This window comes from Salmo salar, chromosome 18 (assembly GCF_965601325.2).
Source record: "Salmo salar chromosome 18, fSalSal1, whole genome shotgun sequence".
Taxonomy (NCBI): Eukaryota; Metazoa; Chordata; class Actinopteri; order Salmoniformes; family Salmonidae; genus Salmo; species Salmo salar.
Window position 1 is genome coordinate 76859250 of NC_138308.1, and position 16611 is coordinate 76875860.

Below are 16611 nucleotides of genomic sequence, written 5' to 3' on the forward strand. Positions count from 1 at the left end.
ATCAAACTTTTTTAACATATATCTATATCTGCAGAGATCTGTATACTATCATTACACTCCAACACGTATTAAAATTGTACTTTAAATGAATCGTTTTTTTCAGTCTTTTAGTATATTATATATACAGTATACTACCATTACACTCCAACTGAATAACATTGTACTTTTAATTACACATTACCATTTTAAATTTGAATTCATAACTGTAATATGAACAACTAAACTGCGAAATGACACTGACAGTTATCAAACATTTTATTTGTAAATTGTTGTCCATCCACAACTGTTTTTGCCTTCAGAACAGTCTCAATTCTTTGGGGAATGGACTCTACTAGGTGTTGAAAGTGTTCCACAAGGATGCTGGCCCATGTTGACTCCAATGCTTCCCATAGTTGTGTCAAGTTGGCTAGATGTTCTTTGGGTGGGAGACCATTCTTGATACACACAGGAAACTGTTGAGCGTGAAAACCCAGTAGCAATGCTGTTCTCGACACAAACCGATGTGCCTGGCACGTACTACCATGCCTCGTTCAAAGGCACTTAAATCTTTTGTCTTGCCCATTCACCCACTGAATGGCACGCATACACAATCCATGTCACAATTGTCTCAAAGGCTTAAAGATCCTTCTTTAACCTGTCTCCTCCCCTTCATCTACACTGATTGAAGTGGATTTAACCAGTGACATCAATAAGGGATCATAGCTTTCACCTTTTTCTATGTTTTGTATACTCAGTGTATATGTTTGCACTCACTGTACTGTAAATTGCTTTGGATAATAGTGGCATATATTATTATTATTAGTAGTATTATATTACTATGGGTAACAGCAAAGAACAAAGGTTAATCAGTGCAAAGCGTTCCCCTCCTAGCTAGATGGAATTAAACGTAAGTGGTAGGACGAAAGGTCAAATGAAGCTGAGTGGTACGAGGAAAAGAAAGTATGCTGTAAAGAAAGATGTCATGGCTTTAGCTTTGGTGTTGTCTTTCAATATTTTATTCAGAATAACAGGTGCAAACGTTCCACTTGCTACATACTAATGTAACATTTGGTAGTGAACATTTTGGCTTTAAGATTAGCCAAACACCAATAGCTTAGCTACTTTAAAAGAAGTCCTCTACTTATACAATGCTTTCACACCATCTTCTTCATACCGTTACATAGTGCCTTTTGCAGTACACTTCTTATGTGTTGCTACATCATTACCAAATAGCTTTTAGTCCCTTAAGGGGACTTACATTTGACCAATAAAGCGACCGTAGCCCTTGGTTCTCAACACATAATGTAGAAAACAAAAGGGAATATGTACACAGGGGAGATTTAGAGGCAGAGAGACACATGAATGGCGGGAGCAAAGGCTTTATCTGGGGAATAGATGTGGCAGGAAATAGCCGTTAGAGAATCATTTGCAGCGACAAAGGTAATGAGGAAAGCAATCACAACTTAAAAGGCTAGTCTGGAGAGGGCCTATTTGCTGGAGAATGAGACTGAACACTTCCGTTTCTGTCCATCATGCCTCCAGCACAGAGAGGGAGAAATAGGGAGGAGAGAGAGATAGTCAGTTGCTGTCAGCTTTAAACAAACATCTATATTAGTGAAAGGGCTCCCATTTAGAATAAAGTGCATTTGTTCAGATGTCTCCCACTGATTACGGTGAAAGGCAGCTCTATGAGTGTCAGTCAGTGGTTCTGAGCCGCTGAGATTTAGACCATTACCATTGAGTTCCAGTGACACCCGTCCGACGTGATTTATGATACATAGCAGTTACAAACATTATGTTTCTCTTGATGAAGAACTGTGTTTTTTGTCTCTCCCAGGGGAAGACCGTTACCAGGACCCCCTCAGCTGGGACATGGTGGGGAAGAACCTCTGTGCCATGGCCATCCAGGGGGCAGTCATGTTCACCATCACTCTCCTTATCCAGTATAAGTTCTGCTACAAACCCAGGCAAGAGTAGAATAATAATAACTTTGGTTCGTAATTAGGTGCAACAGCGGCTCAGCCGCGAAGTGGTAGGCCATGCAAGCTCACAGAATGGGACCGCCGAGGGCTGAAGCGTGGAGGGCGTAAAAATTGTCTGTCCTCGGTTGCAACACTCACTACCGAGTTCCAAACTGCCTCTGGCACGAGAACTGTTAGTCAGGAGCTTCATGAAATAGGTTTCCATGGCCGAGCAGCCGGACACAAGCCTAAGATCACCATGCGCAATGCCAAGAATCGGCTGAAGTGTTGTAAAGCTCGCCACCAATGGACTCTGGAGCAGTGGAAACGCATTCTGATAAAGTGTGCTTCAACATCTGGCAGTCAGACGGACGAATTTGGGTTTGGTGGATGAAGTGTGGAAGAACTTGACTGGCCTGCACAGAGCCCTGACCTCAACCCCATCAAACGCCTTTGAGCTGAATTGAAATGCCGACTGCGAGCCAGGCCTAATCGCCCAACATCACTGCACGACCTCACTAATGCTCTTGTGGCTGAATGGAAGCAAGTCCTTCAATAATGTTCCAACATCTAGTGTAAAGCCTTCCCAGAGGAGTGGAGGCTGTTATAATAGCAAAGGAGGGACCAACTCCATATTAATGCCCATGATTTTGAAATTAGATGTTCGACGAGCAGTTGTCCACATACTTTTGATCATGTAGTGTATTAACAGGTGGTCATCATTTAGGATTTGTATTGTTGGCTTTATGGGAATGTGGTGAGAATGTGTGGGTTAAGTGTTTTTGAATCCTTCTTTTTCTCCAGACTGATTTCTGGAGAGTCATTCTCCAAGGAGGACGAAGATGTGGACGTGGCACGGGAACGTGCACGCATCCATAAAGGTGGCTCTGAGAAAGACCTGTTGAGAATCTGCGATCTTTCTAAGGTACAGTACCACCGTTTACTACCACACTTAGTGGTAGCAACATCACGGTTATATTCGTTAGTGCACACTGTAGCAAAACATTTCCCAATGGAAAACAGAAAGCGTTTTCTTATTGGACAAGATCAGGTAGTCCCTCTCAGTTTCAGCCTTTGTGCTTCTGTTTTATTCCTAGTGAATATGATCCAGGGGCCTCAATGCCCAAGGCCTAGGGTCAGTTCAGGACATGACATTACAAAAAAATCTAACAAATATGATTTCAAGTTTCAATGTCATATGCACAGTGAAATTACTTTCATGCCAGCTGTAACCCCAACAATGCAGTAATCTATAACAATGTAATACTAAAAATAACATAAGATAGAACAAAAACACACGCGAAATAAAAATAAGAAATAAGAACACAAGAAAGTAAGTAAGTGTACTATATTTCCTGTTATGTAGCATTGCTACATTTCTATCTGCAATATTCTGAAGTTCTGAACATTTTCCACCGCTGTGTCTGTTGGTATCCTCCTCCCTTTCCTTTGATACTTGGGTGTCGTTAATCTGTCACAGTATGCTGCAGGCTGGCGAGGTGCAGCTGTAGTCACTCCACACTCCACGGACACATTGGGAGTGTGGGGAGAAGTGCGTGAAGGAAGGGAGGGGTATGGATTTTCTGTGAGGCAACACTGATGAGATCTCTCTCTCTCGCTCTCTCTCTGCGCCGCTAAGCCCAACAACTCTCGTCCCCCCCTCCCTCAAAGGTTTTTCTGCAAATGAGCATGCGAGTGCTGCACGGCATACCGGGTAACGGAGGCCACTTAATCACGCCCAGATTAACACCCTGGCCGAGGCCAGATGTTCTTCTCTCGAGCTCGTGGCAGCAGGAAGCGTCGCCGCGGCAAACAACCCTTCGTCGACATCTGTCCAAACTTGACGTCTCTTCAAACCCTCCCTTGTCATCTCGCGCCATCTCACCCACTCCATCTTTCCCCCTCAATGTCTCACGGATACACTCACTCACACTCCGAGGTAATTAACAATCTAGCTTTGAAAAAAACATTTGGGACTGGATGATGTATTGCCGCCCACAGCAGACAAAGTAACTTCATAAGGTCTTGTCTCGTCTTGTTTCACATTCTGTAACCTGTGATAAGTTAGCTTAGAGCTACAGTTGAAGTCGGAAGTTTACATACACTTAGGTTGGAGTCATTAAAACTCGTTTTCTAACCACTCCACAAATTTCTTGTTAACAAACTATAGTTTTGGCAAGTCAGTTAGGACATCTGCTTTGTGCATGACACAAGTCATTTTTCCAACAATTGTTTACAGACAGATTATTTCACTTATAATTCACTGTATTACAATTCCAGTGGGTCAGAAGTTAACGTACAGTAAGTTTACTGTGCCTTTAAATAGCTTAGAAAATTCCAGAAAATGATGTCATGGCTTTAGAAGCTTCTGATAGGCTAATTGACATAATTTGAGTCAATTGTAGGTGTACCTGTGGATGTATTTCAAGGCCTACCTTCAAACTTAGTGCTTCTTTGCTTGACATCATGGGAAAATCAAAAGAAATCAGCCAAGAATTGTAGACCTCCACAAGTCTGGTTCATCCTTGGGAGCAATTTCCAAACGGCTGAAGGTACCACATTGATCTGTACAAATAATCGTAAAATAAAAGTATGAACACCATAGGACCACGCAGCCATCATACCATTCAGGAAGGAGACGTGTTCTGTCTCCTAGAGATGAGCGTACTTTGGTGTGAAAAGTGCAAATCAATCCAAGAACAACAGCAAAGGACCTTGTGAAGATGCTGGAGAAAACAGGTACAAAGGTATCTATATCCACAGTAAAACGAGTCCTATATCAACATAACCTGAAAAACCGCTCCGCAAGAAAGAAGCCACTGCTCCAAAACCGCCATAAAAAAAGCCGGACTGCGATTTGCAACTGCACATGGGGACAAAGATCATACTTTTTGGAGAAATGTCCTCTGGTCTGATGAAACAACAATAGAACTGTTTGGCCATAATGACCATCGTTATGTTTGCAGGAAAAAGGGGGAGACTTGCAAGCCGAAGAACACCATCCCAACCCTGAAGCACGGGGGTGGCAGCATCATGTTGTGGGGGTGCTTTGCTGCAGGAGGGACTGGTGCACTTCACAAAATAGATGGCATCATGAGGAAAGAAAATGATGTGGATATATTGAAGCAACATCTCAAGACATCAGTCAGGAAGTTAAAGCTTGATCGCAATGACCCCAGCATACTTCCAAAGTTGTGGCAAAATGGCTTAAGGACAACAAAGTCAAGGTATTGGAGTGGCCATCACAAAGCCCTGACCTCAATCCTATAGACAATTTGTGGGCAGAGCTGAAAAAGCGTGTACGAGCAAGGAGGCCTACAAACCTGACTCAGTTACACCAGCTCTGTCAGGAGGAATGGGCCAAAATTCACCCAACTTATTGTGGGAAGCTTGTGGAAGGCTACCTGAAACGTTTGACCCAAGTTAAACAATTTAAAGGCAATGCTACCAAATACTAATTGAGTGTATGTAAACTTCTGACCCACTGGGAATATAATGAAAAGAAATAAAAGCTGAAAAATCATTCTCTCTACAATGTTTCTGACATTTCACATTCTTAAAATAAAGTGGTGATCCTAACTGAACTAACACAGGGAATTTTTACTAGGATTAAATGTCAGGAATTGTGAAAAACTGGGTTTAAATGTATTTGGCTAAGGTGTATGTAAACATCTGACTTCAACTGTATGTACAGTACGGTTCACCTTTATGACATCCCTTGTCAGACAGGAAGTGGTGAGCGTCACAACAGCAGAGTACCACTGTACCTTCCTATCAAGGTTCAATTATAGACCCATCCGTTTTGTTGTCATGCATCTGTTTTTGGGTTCGCTATTGTAGTACTGACAGTGACACTGAAACATGTGGAGAATGACACAAAACCACAAAGCTCTTCAAGGTGCCTCAACATATGATTTGATTTATATCGTTTGGAAGATACAGAGAGTGCTCCCATCGCCTCCCACCACAACTGGTGCAATCCAGCCATAGAGTGCAGATAACGAATTGATCAATGAGTGCGCCACCTCAACCGCCGCACCACCTTGGTCTCGCCATAAATCTGAGCATCTCTCTCAAGCAATTGACAGCCCATCAATCATCTGTCAGATGCCTCCTCCTCCTTCTCTTCCTTCACTCAGGAAGAACCATTTACCTCCAAACAACGGCTGCGGCGGCCTCATGGGTTAGTTTAACCTCTGGGTTAGCTGTTACCGCGGCGGCGTAATCGATGGGTTCCGTTATGACAGCACGTCCTCCAGTTAGCACTAACACGCCCCGCGCTGTTACCGTGACCTTCCAGTCACTCAGAAACTAGGAGAGAAACTTTCTTATGCCGCACTGCCTGTGACAGCTGTTTGATGTTATAGGAGTCATGCGAATACGGTATCCATATTAGGACGTGAGCTCAGTGCTTGGCAGATACATACTGTAAGACTAGCAGCATTTTGATTTTACCGTTGATATAATTACTTCTAGAATTATTTCTGATGATTCATCAAATATTTATGTGATCTGTCAGTGTTGTTTGTGTGCGAGAGGTGACTGTGAAATTTCAATTACTGAAGTGCCGGGTAACCGGATGTTAAACAACAACAACAACTTAGACATTTCACAAATACATTCAAGTTAGTCAGATGGTTTCAGACCTCAAAAGTTTTGTTTTGGGACTTGATTTCATCTTGACATTAGAAGAATTTAGAGGTCTGAAAAGGTCTGACATACTTTGATTTGAAAGTGTAATGTCCCTTTAATATCATGTGTTTCACGAAAAAGTGAAGCACTAGTTTAGCCCTTTGTTTTGTCTCCCAGCCAAGCTTGTGACCCCAGCTGTTGGGGTCAGAAAATACAGACTCCTTGCTCTCTCTAAACAGTGTGTGTGTGTGTGTGTGTGTGGTCCGTCGAGCAGCATCAGATTTTCTCAGCTGTCTCATCTGATTAACTGGCCACCACCTCGACAGCTATTATGCTTGTTAGGATAGGAACTTTTACTTCTTCTACCCGTGTCTACTTGTGTTGTACCAGTGCTGTGGCGCAGCACGCTAATCCCAAAGTAGCATGCAATCCAGGGGAGTAGCATTTCCAAGTCCCCAACAACAGCGCATGCCCCCTGGGCTTTTAAGCAAACATGATGCACATTTGACACGCTATCACAGCGATGAATAAGACATTGTTGTTTGTCAGGCTTGAACTGGCACTGGGGGGGCTCTTGTTGTCGAGGTTGCATTGCCTGCATCTCAAATGGTACCCTATTCCCCTATATAGTGCACTGCTTTTTTACCAGAACCCTTGTCAAGTAGTGCACTATAAAGGGAATAGGGTACCACTTGGAACACCTCCGTTGAAAGAGTGGGGAAGGGTTGGCTACTAGAGCTCAGTTAAAGTTGATTCTTAATCATTTACTTACAAACCAAGTGTTTCACTGCACCAAAAGGTTGTAACTTAATTTGGGCCCCATTGGCACTGCTCCAAATACACACGCTGACCCGGAAGAGAAAGACTTGCTGTAATTAGGTGTTTCATGGCCCAATATTCATTCAATATTCAAGTACCTTCTTCCAAAGATGAATGGAATTGTAAAGGTGTCTCATGAATCCAGAGAGTAGCTCATGCACACGTTTAACATACCCTGGCCTGCCCACAGTCATATACTCATTTTAACGTAGCAATGACCAGGAAGTGAACATAAAACATGCATTTACTCCTCATGTCCATTGTACTACTAACTCATAGCACCTGCATTACATGGAAAGGAAAGGGCTGGTCAGAGGAAAATCCAGAGACACATAGATAGAGCTATAAATACTATAGATAGATCCTGTAGATATAAATACTGTAGATGGATGTGCAGACAGACAGGCTGGCTGGCAGACAGATAGACCAGCAGAGCATTTGACGTGCGTTAGGTCCCCGACTTCTTTACAACCAGAGCAGACATCAATTATCGACCATAATGATGTCATTACAGGATTCCATTATGCCCCCGTGGGTCTCTTACCTAGGGTTGTATGATTCAGACCTGAGAAGAGGTAGACAGAAATACAAATGACACAATTATCCGGGAATCCATCCCCCAAGGAGAGTAGAGCTGCGTCCGTCCTTCCTGTCGAGTGCTGAATGAGATCTCAGACCTGCCAAGAACCTTGTCAAGCTTCTGGGTTTTTCTTACACAGAAAAATACATCTAACTTCCCTTTGAAACCACTTCAAACTCGCTCCTCGTGGTCGGCCCGAGGTGGAAATGTTGCTTGACATGCTAAGTGCTTCATTTTGTTGACAATTGCTCGGTTATTTGTACACTCCCGAACCCATTTTACTAGTCTAAGTGTCGGTTTGTTTACCGCTACTCGCAACAGCAGCGTCGATGATGCCCGACTCGAGAATTTTGACTTGTTGGAGGAAGGTGAGTGAGTAGCCTGCTTGGGCTGCACCTCTGCGACTGAGATTTGATATTTGCTCGGGAAGAAGAAGAAAAAACGGTTAAATTTAAATTCCAACACCAAATGGAGAGTTAGTTTGCAGGCTAGGAGCAGTGAAACCCAGACACATTCTAATCTGCAGTTTTCTACAAGATCTAGGCGGGAGTCGGAATCCTACGGAGAATACCAAACTGTTGTACTCTTTGTACTCTCCGTGTAAACTGTCAATGGGTTACTGAGCCCAGTGGTAGACTTACAGTACCATCAGGCCTCAGACTGGCCTCTGCCTGGGGGCTTCCCAATCACTAAGTCCACCCCTGACTGAGCCTCAGATGGCCCCATAGGCCCAAGTATGCAGTCTAATGTTCTTATTTCACACCTTTATCCACTGTCTTATGTTATGTGCATTAAAGAGAAAGGACACTTTTTTCAACATCAAATTCAGCATCTCCAGCACCACATGAAAATGATGGGTTTCTATGTCTTGTAGTCAAAACGAGAGAAGATAAGTGTTTCCGACGACATCCCCCGGAGACACTGATAACCTCATCTGGTGTGCGTCATGTGATTTTAACCAACTATAACCAACCATGTCTCTTTGTTTTTGAAAGTGGTAATAGGCTACGATTGGGCTTTTTGTGGGGAGGGGAAGGGGTAATTATATTGTTTTGAATGGCAAACCAACTTATTGCGTTTGGGGCAGGCAAGAAAAAGTAAGATGGACTGAATGACATGATACACAAAATACTAGTTGATGAAGGTTATTTTTATCTGAGGTATAATGAATTTAAACAGAGTGTAGTGAGTAGCAGACTCCACCTGAGGCTAGGACTGCTTCCCTAATGGCACCCTACTTATTAGTCCACTACTTGGGCTCTGGCCAAATGTACTGCACTGTATAGGGAATAGAATGCCATTGGGATCCGTGTCCAGAGAGGGGAGGCCTCTCGTTCCCTCGCCTCTTACCTCCCTCTGATTAATTATGCCGTCTGTTCCTTGCAGGTGTACTCGGGGAAGAAGATTCCTGCTGTGGACAGGGTGTGTGTGGGCGTTCCAGCCGCAGAGGTGAGCCACACACACACACACACACACACACAAATAAGTTGATACCAAGGGGAAAAATCCCTGATCCATCTCATGCTCAATACTTTCTCTCCCTCTTTCTTTCTCTTTCGTTTTCTCTCTCGTTCTCTCGCTCTCATACACAAACACTCACATCCCAGAACTCTTTGATTTCAACAGGATCTCCGATGCTGACACGTACACGCGCAAAGGGGTGTGTTCTCCTCGCCCTGTTTACCACAAACTGAATGTAAATGCCAGCGGAATATGACTGAATCTCATAGTTTGTTTCATGCATTATTTACACCCCAGCTTCGTCTTGCCACCACACTTTCACAGGACAGGGTTCGGAAACAAGAATGGATTGATAAACTCAATGGTTCGTTGGGTAGGTTAGGTTGGGCAGGGTGGTTAGTGTGTGAGGTGGGTTGGGTAGGTACTGTAGGTTAGGTTGGGTAGGTGAGGTGGGGTGGGTAGGTACTGTAGGTTAGGTTGGGTAGGTGAGGTGGGGTGGGTAGGTACTGTAGGTTAGGTTGGGTAGGTGGGGTGGGTAGGTACTGTAGGTTAGGTTGGGTAGGTAGGGTGGGTAGGGTAGGTAGGTACTGTAGGTTAGGTTGGGTAGGTGGGGTGGGTAGGTACTGTAGGTTAGGTTGGGTGGGTAGGTACTGTAGGTTAGGTTGGGTAGGTGGAGTGGGTAGGTACTGTAGGTTAGGTTGGGTAGGTGGGGTGGGTAGGTACTGTAGGTTAGGTTGGGTAGGTGGGGTGGGGTGGGTAGGTAGGTACTGTAGGTTAGGTTGGGTAGGTGGGGTGGGTAGGTAATATAGGTTAGGTGGGGTGGGTAGGTACTGTAGGTTAGGTTCGGTAGGTGGGGTGGGTAGGTACTGTAGGTTAGGTTGGGTAGGTGGGGTGGGTAGGTACTGTAGGTTAGGTTGGGTGGGTAGGTAGGTGGGGTGGGTAGGTACTGTAGGTTAGGTTCGGTAGGTGGGGTGGGTAGGTACTGTAGGTTAGGTTGGGTGGGTGTGGGGTGGGTAGGTACTGTAGGTTAGGTTGGGTAGGTGGGGTAGGTAGGTACTGTAGGTTAGGTTGGGTAGGTGGGGTGGGGTGGGTAGGTAGGTACTGTAGGTTAGGTTGGGTAGGTGGGGTGGGTAGGTAATATAGGTTAGGTGGGGTGGGTAGGTACTGTAGGTTAGGTTCGGTAGGTGGGGTGGGTAGGTACTGTAGGTTAGGTTGGGTAGGTGGGGGTGGGTAGGTACTGTAGGTTAGGTTGGGTGGGTAGGGTGGGGGTGGGGTGGGTAGGTACTGTAGGTTAGGTTGGGTAGGTGGGGTAGGTAGGTACTGTAGGTTAGGTTGGGTAGGTGGGGTGGGGTGGGTAGGTAGGTACTGTAGGTTAGGTTGGGTAGGTGGGGTGGGTAGGTAATATAGGTTAGGTGGGGTGGGTAGGTACTGTAGGTTAGGTTCGGTAGGTGGGGTGGGTAGGTACTGTAGGTTAGGTTGGGTAGGTGAGGTGGGGTGGGTAGGTACTGTAGGTTAGGTTGGGTGGGTAGGGTGGGTAGGTACTGTAGGTTAGGTTCGGTAGGTGGGGTGGGTAGGTACTGTAGGTTAGGTTGGGGTGGGTAGGTACTGTAGGTTAGGTTGGGTAGGTGGGGTAGGTAGGTACTGTAGGTTAGGTTCGGTAGGTGGGGTGGGTAGGTACTGTAGGTTAGGTTGGGGGTGGGGTAGGTAGGTACTGTAGGTTAGGTTGGGTAGGTGGGGTAGGTAGGTACTGTAGGTTAGGTTGGGTAGGTGGGGTGGGTAGGTACTGTAGGTTAGGTTGGGTAGGTGGGGTAGGTAGGTACTGTAGGTTAGGTTGGGTAGGTGGGTGGGGTAGGTACTGTAGGTTAGGTTGGGTAGGTGGGGTGGGTAGGTACTGTAGGTTAGGTTGGGTGGGGTAGGTACTGTAGGTTAGGTTGGGTAGGTGGGGTGGGTAGGTACTGTAGGTTAGGTTGGGTAGATGAGGTAGGTAGGTACTGTAGGTTAGGTTGGGTGGGTAGGGTAGGTAGGTACTGTAGGTTAGGTTGGGTAAGTGGGGTGGGTAGGTACTGTAGGTTAGGTTGGGTAGGTGGGGTGGGTAGGTACTGTAGGTTAGGTTGGGTAGATGGGGTAGGTAGGTAGGTACTGTAGGTTAGGTTGGGTAGGTGGGGTAGGTAGGTAGGTACTGTAGGTTAGGTTGGGTAGGTGGGTGTGGTAGGTAGGTAGGTACTGTAGGTTAGGTTGGGGTAGGTGGGTGGGGGTGGGTAGGTACTGTAGGTTAGGTTGGGTAGGTGGGGTGGGTAGGTACTGTAGGTTAGGTTGGGTAGGTGGGGTAGGTAGGTACTGTAGGTTAGGTTGGGTAGTTAGGTTGGGTAGGTGAGGTGGGGTGGGTAGGTACTGTAGGTTAGGTTGGGTGGGTAGGGTGGGTAGGTACTGTAGGTTAGGTTCGGTAGGTGGGGTGGGTAGGTACTTTAGGTTGGGTAGGTGGGGTGGGGTGGGTAGGTACTGTAGGTTAGGTTGGGTAGGTGGGGTAGGTAGGTACTGTAGGTTAGGTTGGGTAGGTGGGGTGGGTAGGTACTGTAGGTTAGGTTGGGTAGATGGGGTAGGTAGGTACTGTAGGTTAGGTTGGGTAGGTGGGTGGGGTAGGTACTGTAGGTTAGGTTGGGTAGGTGGGGTGGGTAGGTACTGTAGGTTAGGTTGGGTGGGTAGGTACTGTAGGTTAGGTTGGGTGGGTAGGTACTGTAGGTTAGGTTGGGTGGGTAGGTACTGTAGGTTAGGTTGGGTAGGTGGGGTGGGTAGGTACTGTAGGTTAGGTTGGGTAGATGAGGTAGGTAGGTACTGTAGGTTAGGTTGGGTGGGTAGGGTAGGTAGGTACTGTAGGTTAGGTTGGGTAAGTGGGGTGGGTAGGTACTGTAGGTTAGGTTGGGTAGGTGGGGTAGGTAGGTACTGTAGGTGGGGTAGGTAGGTACTGTAGGTTAGGTTGGGTAGATGGGGTAGGTAGGTAGGTACTGTAGGTTAGGTTGGGTAGGTGGGGTAGGTAGGTAGGTACTGTAGGTTAGGTTGGGTAGGTGGGTGTGGTAGGTAGGTAGGTACTGTAGGTTAGGTTGGGTAGGTGGGTGGGGTGGGTAGGTACTGTAGGTTAGGTTGGGTGGGTAGGGTGGGTAGGTACTGTAGGTTAGGTTGGGTAGGTGGGGTGGGTAGGTACTGTAGGTTAGGTTGGGTAGGTGGGGTAGGTAGGTACTGTAGGTTAGGTTGGGTAGGTAGGTGGGGTAGGTAGGTACTGTAGGTTAGGTTGGGTAGGTAGGTGGGGTGGGTAGGTACTGTAGGTTAGGTTGGGTAGGTAGGTGGGGTGGGTAGGTACTGTAGGTAAGGTTGGGTAGGTGAGGTGGGTAGGTACTGTAGGTTAGGTTGGGTAGGTGGGGTGGGGTGGGTAGGTACTGTAGGTTAGGTTGGGTAGGTGAGGTGGGTAGGTACTGTAGGTTAGGTTGGGTAGGTGGTTAATGTAGGTTGGGTAAGTAGGGTATGCTAGGTTAGGCAGGGTAGGGTAGGTAGATAATGTAGGTTAGGTTGGGTAAGTTGGGTTTCCTAGGTTAGGTGGGGTGGGTGGTTACTGTCGGTTGGGTAAGTGGGGTATGCTAGGTTAGGTAGGGTAGGGTGTGTAGATACCTTTGTTTAGGTTGGGTAAGTAGGTTTTGGTAGGGTGGGTAGGTAGGTACTGTAGGTTAGGTCGGGTAAGTGGGGTATGCTAGGTTAGGTAGGGTAGGGTGGGTAGGTACTGTCGCTTAGTAGGGTATGCTAGGGTAGGGTGGGTGGGCACTGTGGTTTGGGTGGGTGGGTAGGTTAGGTAGGGTAGGTAGGGTCAGTAGGGTGACCAGGAGGTGTGTTTTCAGAAGAAGTGCCCTGGAGGCGGAAGTGGAAGTATCAGCTCTGTCAGAGAGAGAATAAGAAGAGAGCTCTGTCAGAGAGAGAAGAAGAAGAAGAGGGCTCTGTCAGAGAGAGAAGAAGAAGAAGAGGGCTCTGTCAGAGAGAGAAGAGAGCTCTGTCAGAGAGAGAAGAAGAGAGCTCTGTCAGAAAGAGAAGAAGAGAGCTCTGTCAGGAGAAGAAGACGAGGGCTCTGTCAGGAGAAGAAGAAGAGGGCTCTGTCAGAGAGAGAAGAAGAAGAGGGCTCTGTCAGAGAGAGAAGAAGAGGGCTCTGTCAGAAAAAGAAGAAGAAGAAGAGGGCTCTCTCAGAAAAAGAAGAAGAAGAGGGCTCTGTCAGAAAAAGAAGAAGAAGAAGAGGGCTCTGTCAGAAAAAGAAGAAGAAGAAGAGGGCTCTGTCAGAAAAAGAAGAAGAAGAAGAGGGCTCTCTCAGAAAAAGAAGAAGAAGAAGGCTCTGTCAGAGAGAAGAAGAGGGCTCTGTCAGAGAGAGAAGAAGGCTCTGTCAGAGAGAGAAGAAGGCTCTGTCAGAGAGAGAAGAAGAAGAAGGCTCTGTCAGAGAGAGAAGAAGAAGAGGGCTCTGTCAGAGAGAGAAGAAGAGGGCTCTGTCAGAGAGAGAAGAAGAAGAGGGCTCTGTCAGAGAGAGAAGAAGAAGAGGGCTCTGTCAGAGAGAGAAGAAGAAGAGGGCTCTGTCAGAGAGAGAAGAAGAAGAGGGCTCTGTCAGAGAGAGAAGAAGAAGAGGGCTCTGTCAGAGAGAGAAGAAGAAGAGGGCTCTGTCAGAGAGAGAAGAAGAAGAGGGCTCTGTCAGAGAGAGAAGAAGAAGAGGGCTCTGTCAGAGAGAGAAGAAGAAGAGGGCTCTGTCAGAGAGAGAAGAAGAAGAGGGCTCTGTCAGAGAGAGAAGAAGAAGAAGAGGGCTCTGTCAGAGAGAGAAGAAGAAGAAGAGGGCTCTGTCAGAGAGAGAAGAAGAGGAATAAATGTTATGTTAAGTGGTTAGGGAAAGAAGGGGGAATGGTGTTCAGAATGCTCTGGTGTGTTTGTATGTGGGGGGGTGGCTGTAGTGGAGGATTGAGGTGAGTGGTGTGTGTGTTTTGCATCTTAATGTGTTTGTGTGAGTGCCAGGTGTGGACAGTTGAATGTATGAGTGGTATTCCTAATGTAAGACACTCAATGTTGACACTGAACGGCCATATGTAATTGTGTACATAAATTCCTGTCAATTTGTTTTGTTTCAATGTGTGGATAACTCAGATAATATTGACACGGTGACGCAGGCACTGCCTCTTACGACACACAGTTCCTACAGCACAAACAATACGATTATATTAAGTCAACAGACTAGTACTAAAAGTGCTATTCCAATCATGTATGTTGAATGACTGAATCCATTTATTGGATCAGTCAGGAAATGATTCACAATCCATTATCTACTACCAATACCTTTACCTCAATAAAGGGTAACTGTAGAGTAGAGCATCTTGTTCTTTGAATCATCTTCGTCCTATGTTTTTTGTTACGTAATGAGATGCTCCATTGGAAGTCTTGGATCTCTTCGTCCAATGTTCTTTGTTAATGAGGGCTCCTCTCTCTGTGTGTGTGTGTGTGTGTGAAGTGCTTTGGACTTCTGGGGATTAACGGGGCAGGAAAAACCACCACCTTCAAGATGCTGACAGGGGACATCTCCATCTCCGGAGGGGAGGCCTTCCTAAACGGATACAGGTGAGGAGGAGCCACTGGCTGTTAGCACACACACACACAAATTGAGCGCCGTACCACATCGTTGTGCGCCTTTAAAATTTTTAACAATGCAGAGGGCTCCATATAGCTCCACATTGACATGATTGGTTGACGGGAGGTGGGGGCGGGAGGTCCTGTATAATAAACACAACTTCCTTCACATCAGCTCTGTGCTGTTCTGTCAAGTGCAAGAAGCATGAATGCTCTGACTTCTGCAGGGGCCTTATCACCGTAAATGCTGTATGGCCACTGCAGACGTCAGAATGACCATGCAGCGCATTTATGGGATAGAGCTAAGGGAGTTTTGTTAACTTTCCTAGTTTCCATTGGCTGACCCATTCCAAATGGCACCCTATTCCGATATAGTGCACTACTTTTGAACAGGGCCCATAGGGCTCTCGTCAAAATGAGTGCACTATGCAGTAAATAGGCTGCCATTTGGGACACAGTCCTACTCTTTCTCAGCAACTTTTGCTCTCACTCACTTTGGGTTTTGCTCTCTCCCTCTTCCTCTCTCTTCCTCTCTCTTCCTCTCTCTCCCTCTGGACGTCTCGACCTCTCTTGTACATTCTGTTTTCTCGTCCGTTTCAACTCCAGTCCTCTCATGTCCTTGTTCATTTTTTCAACGTGCTGTCTCGCACATTCCCCATTCTCTCTCTTCCACTCTCCATCTCCCACATATTTCATTCTGTTGCACACCCTCTCTCTTTCCCTCTCCCTCACTCCCACTCTTGTTTTCTGTCCCTCCTGCCACACACATAGACTCAGACGCACACATACACTGTATACACACACACACACACACACACACACACACACACACACACACACACACACACACACACACACACACACACACACACCCAAATAAACAAACACAAAAATGCCTTGTACACTCAAAAAGGGGCGTGTTCTTTCATATTTAGAGAGAAAGAACATCTCCCTGTTCTCGGCGCCGTATGAAGTAATCATCTCTATGGAAACGATGTAAGGCAATCGGTGGATGGATACTAGTTCACTGCGGTCTCCACTGGTTTGCGTCCCCAGTTGTGTTGCCATAGTTATTCATTTATAAAAACGGATCATTTTCTTTGTGTTCAACAAAGAGATGGCGCAAAACACGTCAACATTAATGTTGATTAATGTTGCCAGCGGTGATCTCTTGGACCTTCAGGGAAAGAAAAACAGAAGCACGACCACCCTCTGTTTTCGCCTCATTACGTTCCTGGTAGGATGAGAGAATGACTTTTTAAGCAGTGTGGAACAACAAATAGAGGGAAAACCTAATTTTCTCTCCAAATAAAAGAGTTTGTGTTGAACCCCCAAATCTTACATTTGTTAATTGTCTGTTTACACTCGTAAAGCCCGCAGCAAATAACCTCCATCCCGTGAGCGATTACTTCCTACCTGTCACGTCCTGACCATAGAGAGTCCTTATTTTCTATGGTAGAGTAGGTCAGGGCGTGACTGGGGGATTAGTCTAGTTTATTATTTCTATGTGGGGTTCTAGGTTTGTTTTTCTATGTTGGTGATTGT

At 46.1% G+C, this 16611-nt stretch overlaps 1 protein-coding gene across 2 annotated transcripts in view; it reads left to right on the plus strand.

Annotated features, from left to right (window-relative positions):
- LOC106577627 (phospholipid-transporting ATPase ABCA1) overlaps nucleotides 1-16611 on the plus strand; it is a 229420-nt gene that overhangs the window by 180357 nt on the left and 32452 nt on the right. For both annotated transcript variants that reach the window (XM_014155904.3, XM_014155905.3), the window contains exons 41-44: nucleotides 1817-1946; nucleotides 2745-2865; nucleotides 9358-9420; nucleotides 14951-15057. In XM_014155904.3, coding sequence (XP_014011379.3) covers nucleotides 1817-1946; nucleotides 2745-2865; nucleotides 9358-9420; nucleotides 14951-15057 — 421 coding nt within the window. The remainder of the gene's footprint in view (nucleotides 1-1816; nucleotides 1947-2744; nucleotides 2866-9357; nucleotides 9421-14950; nucleotides 15058-16611) is intronic.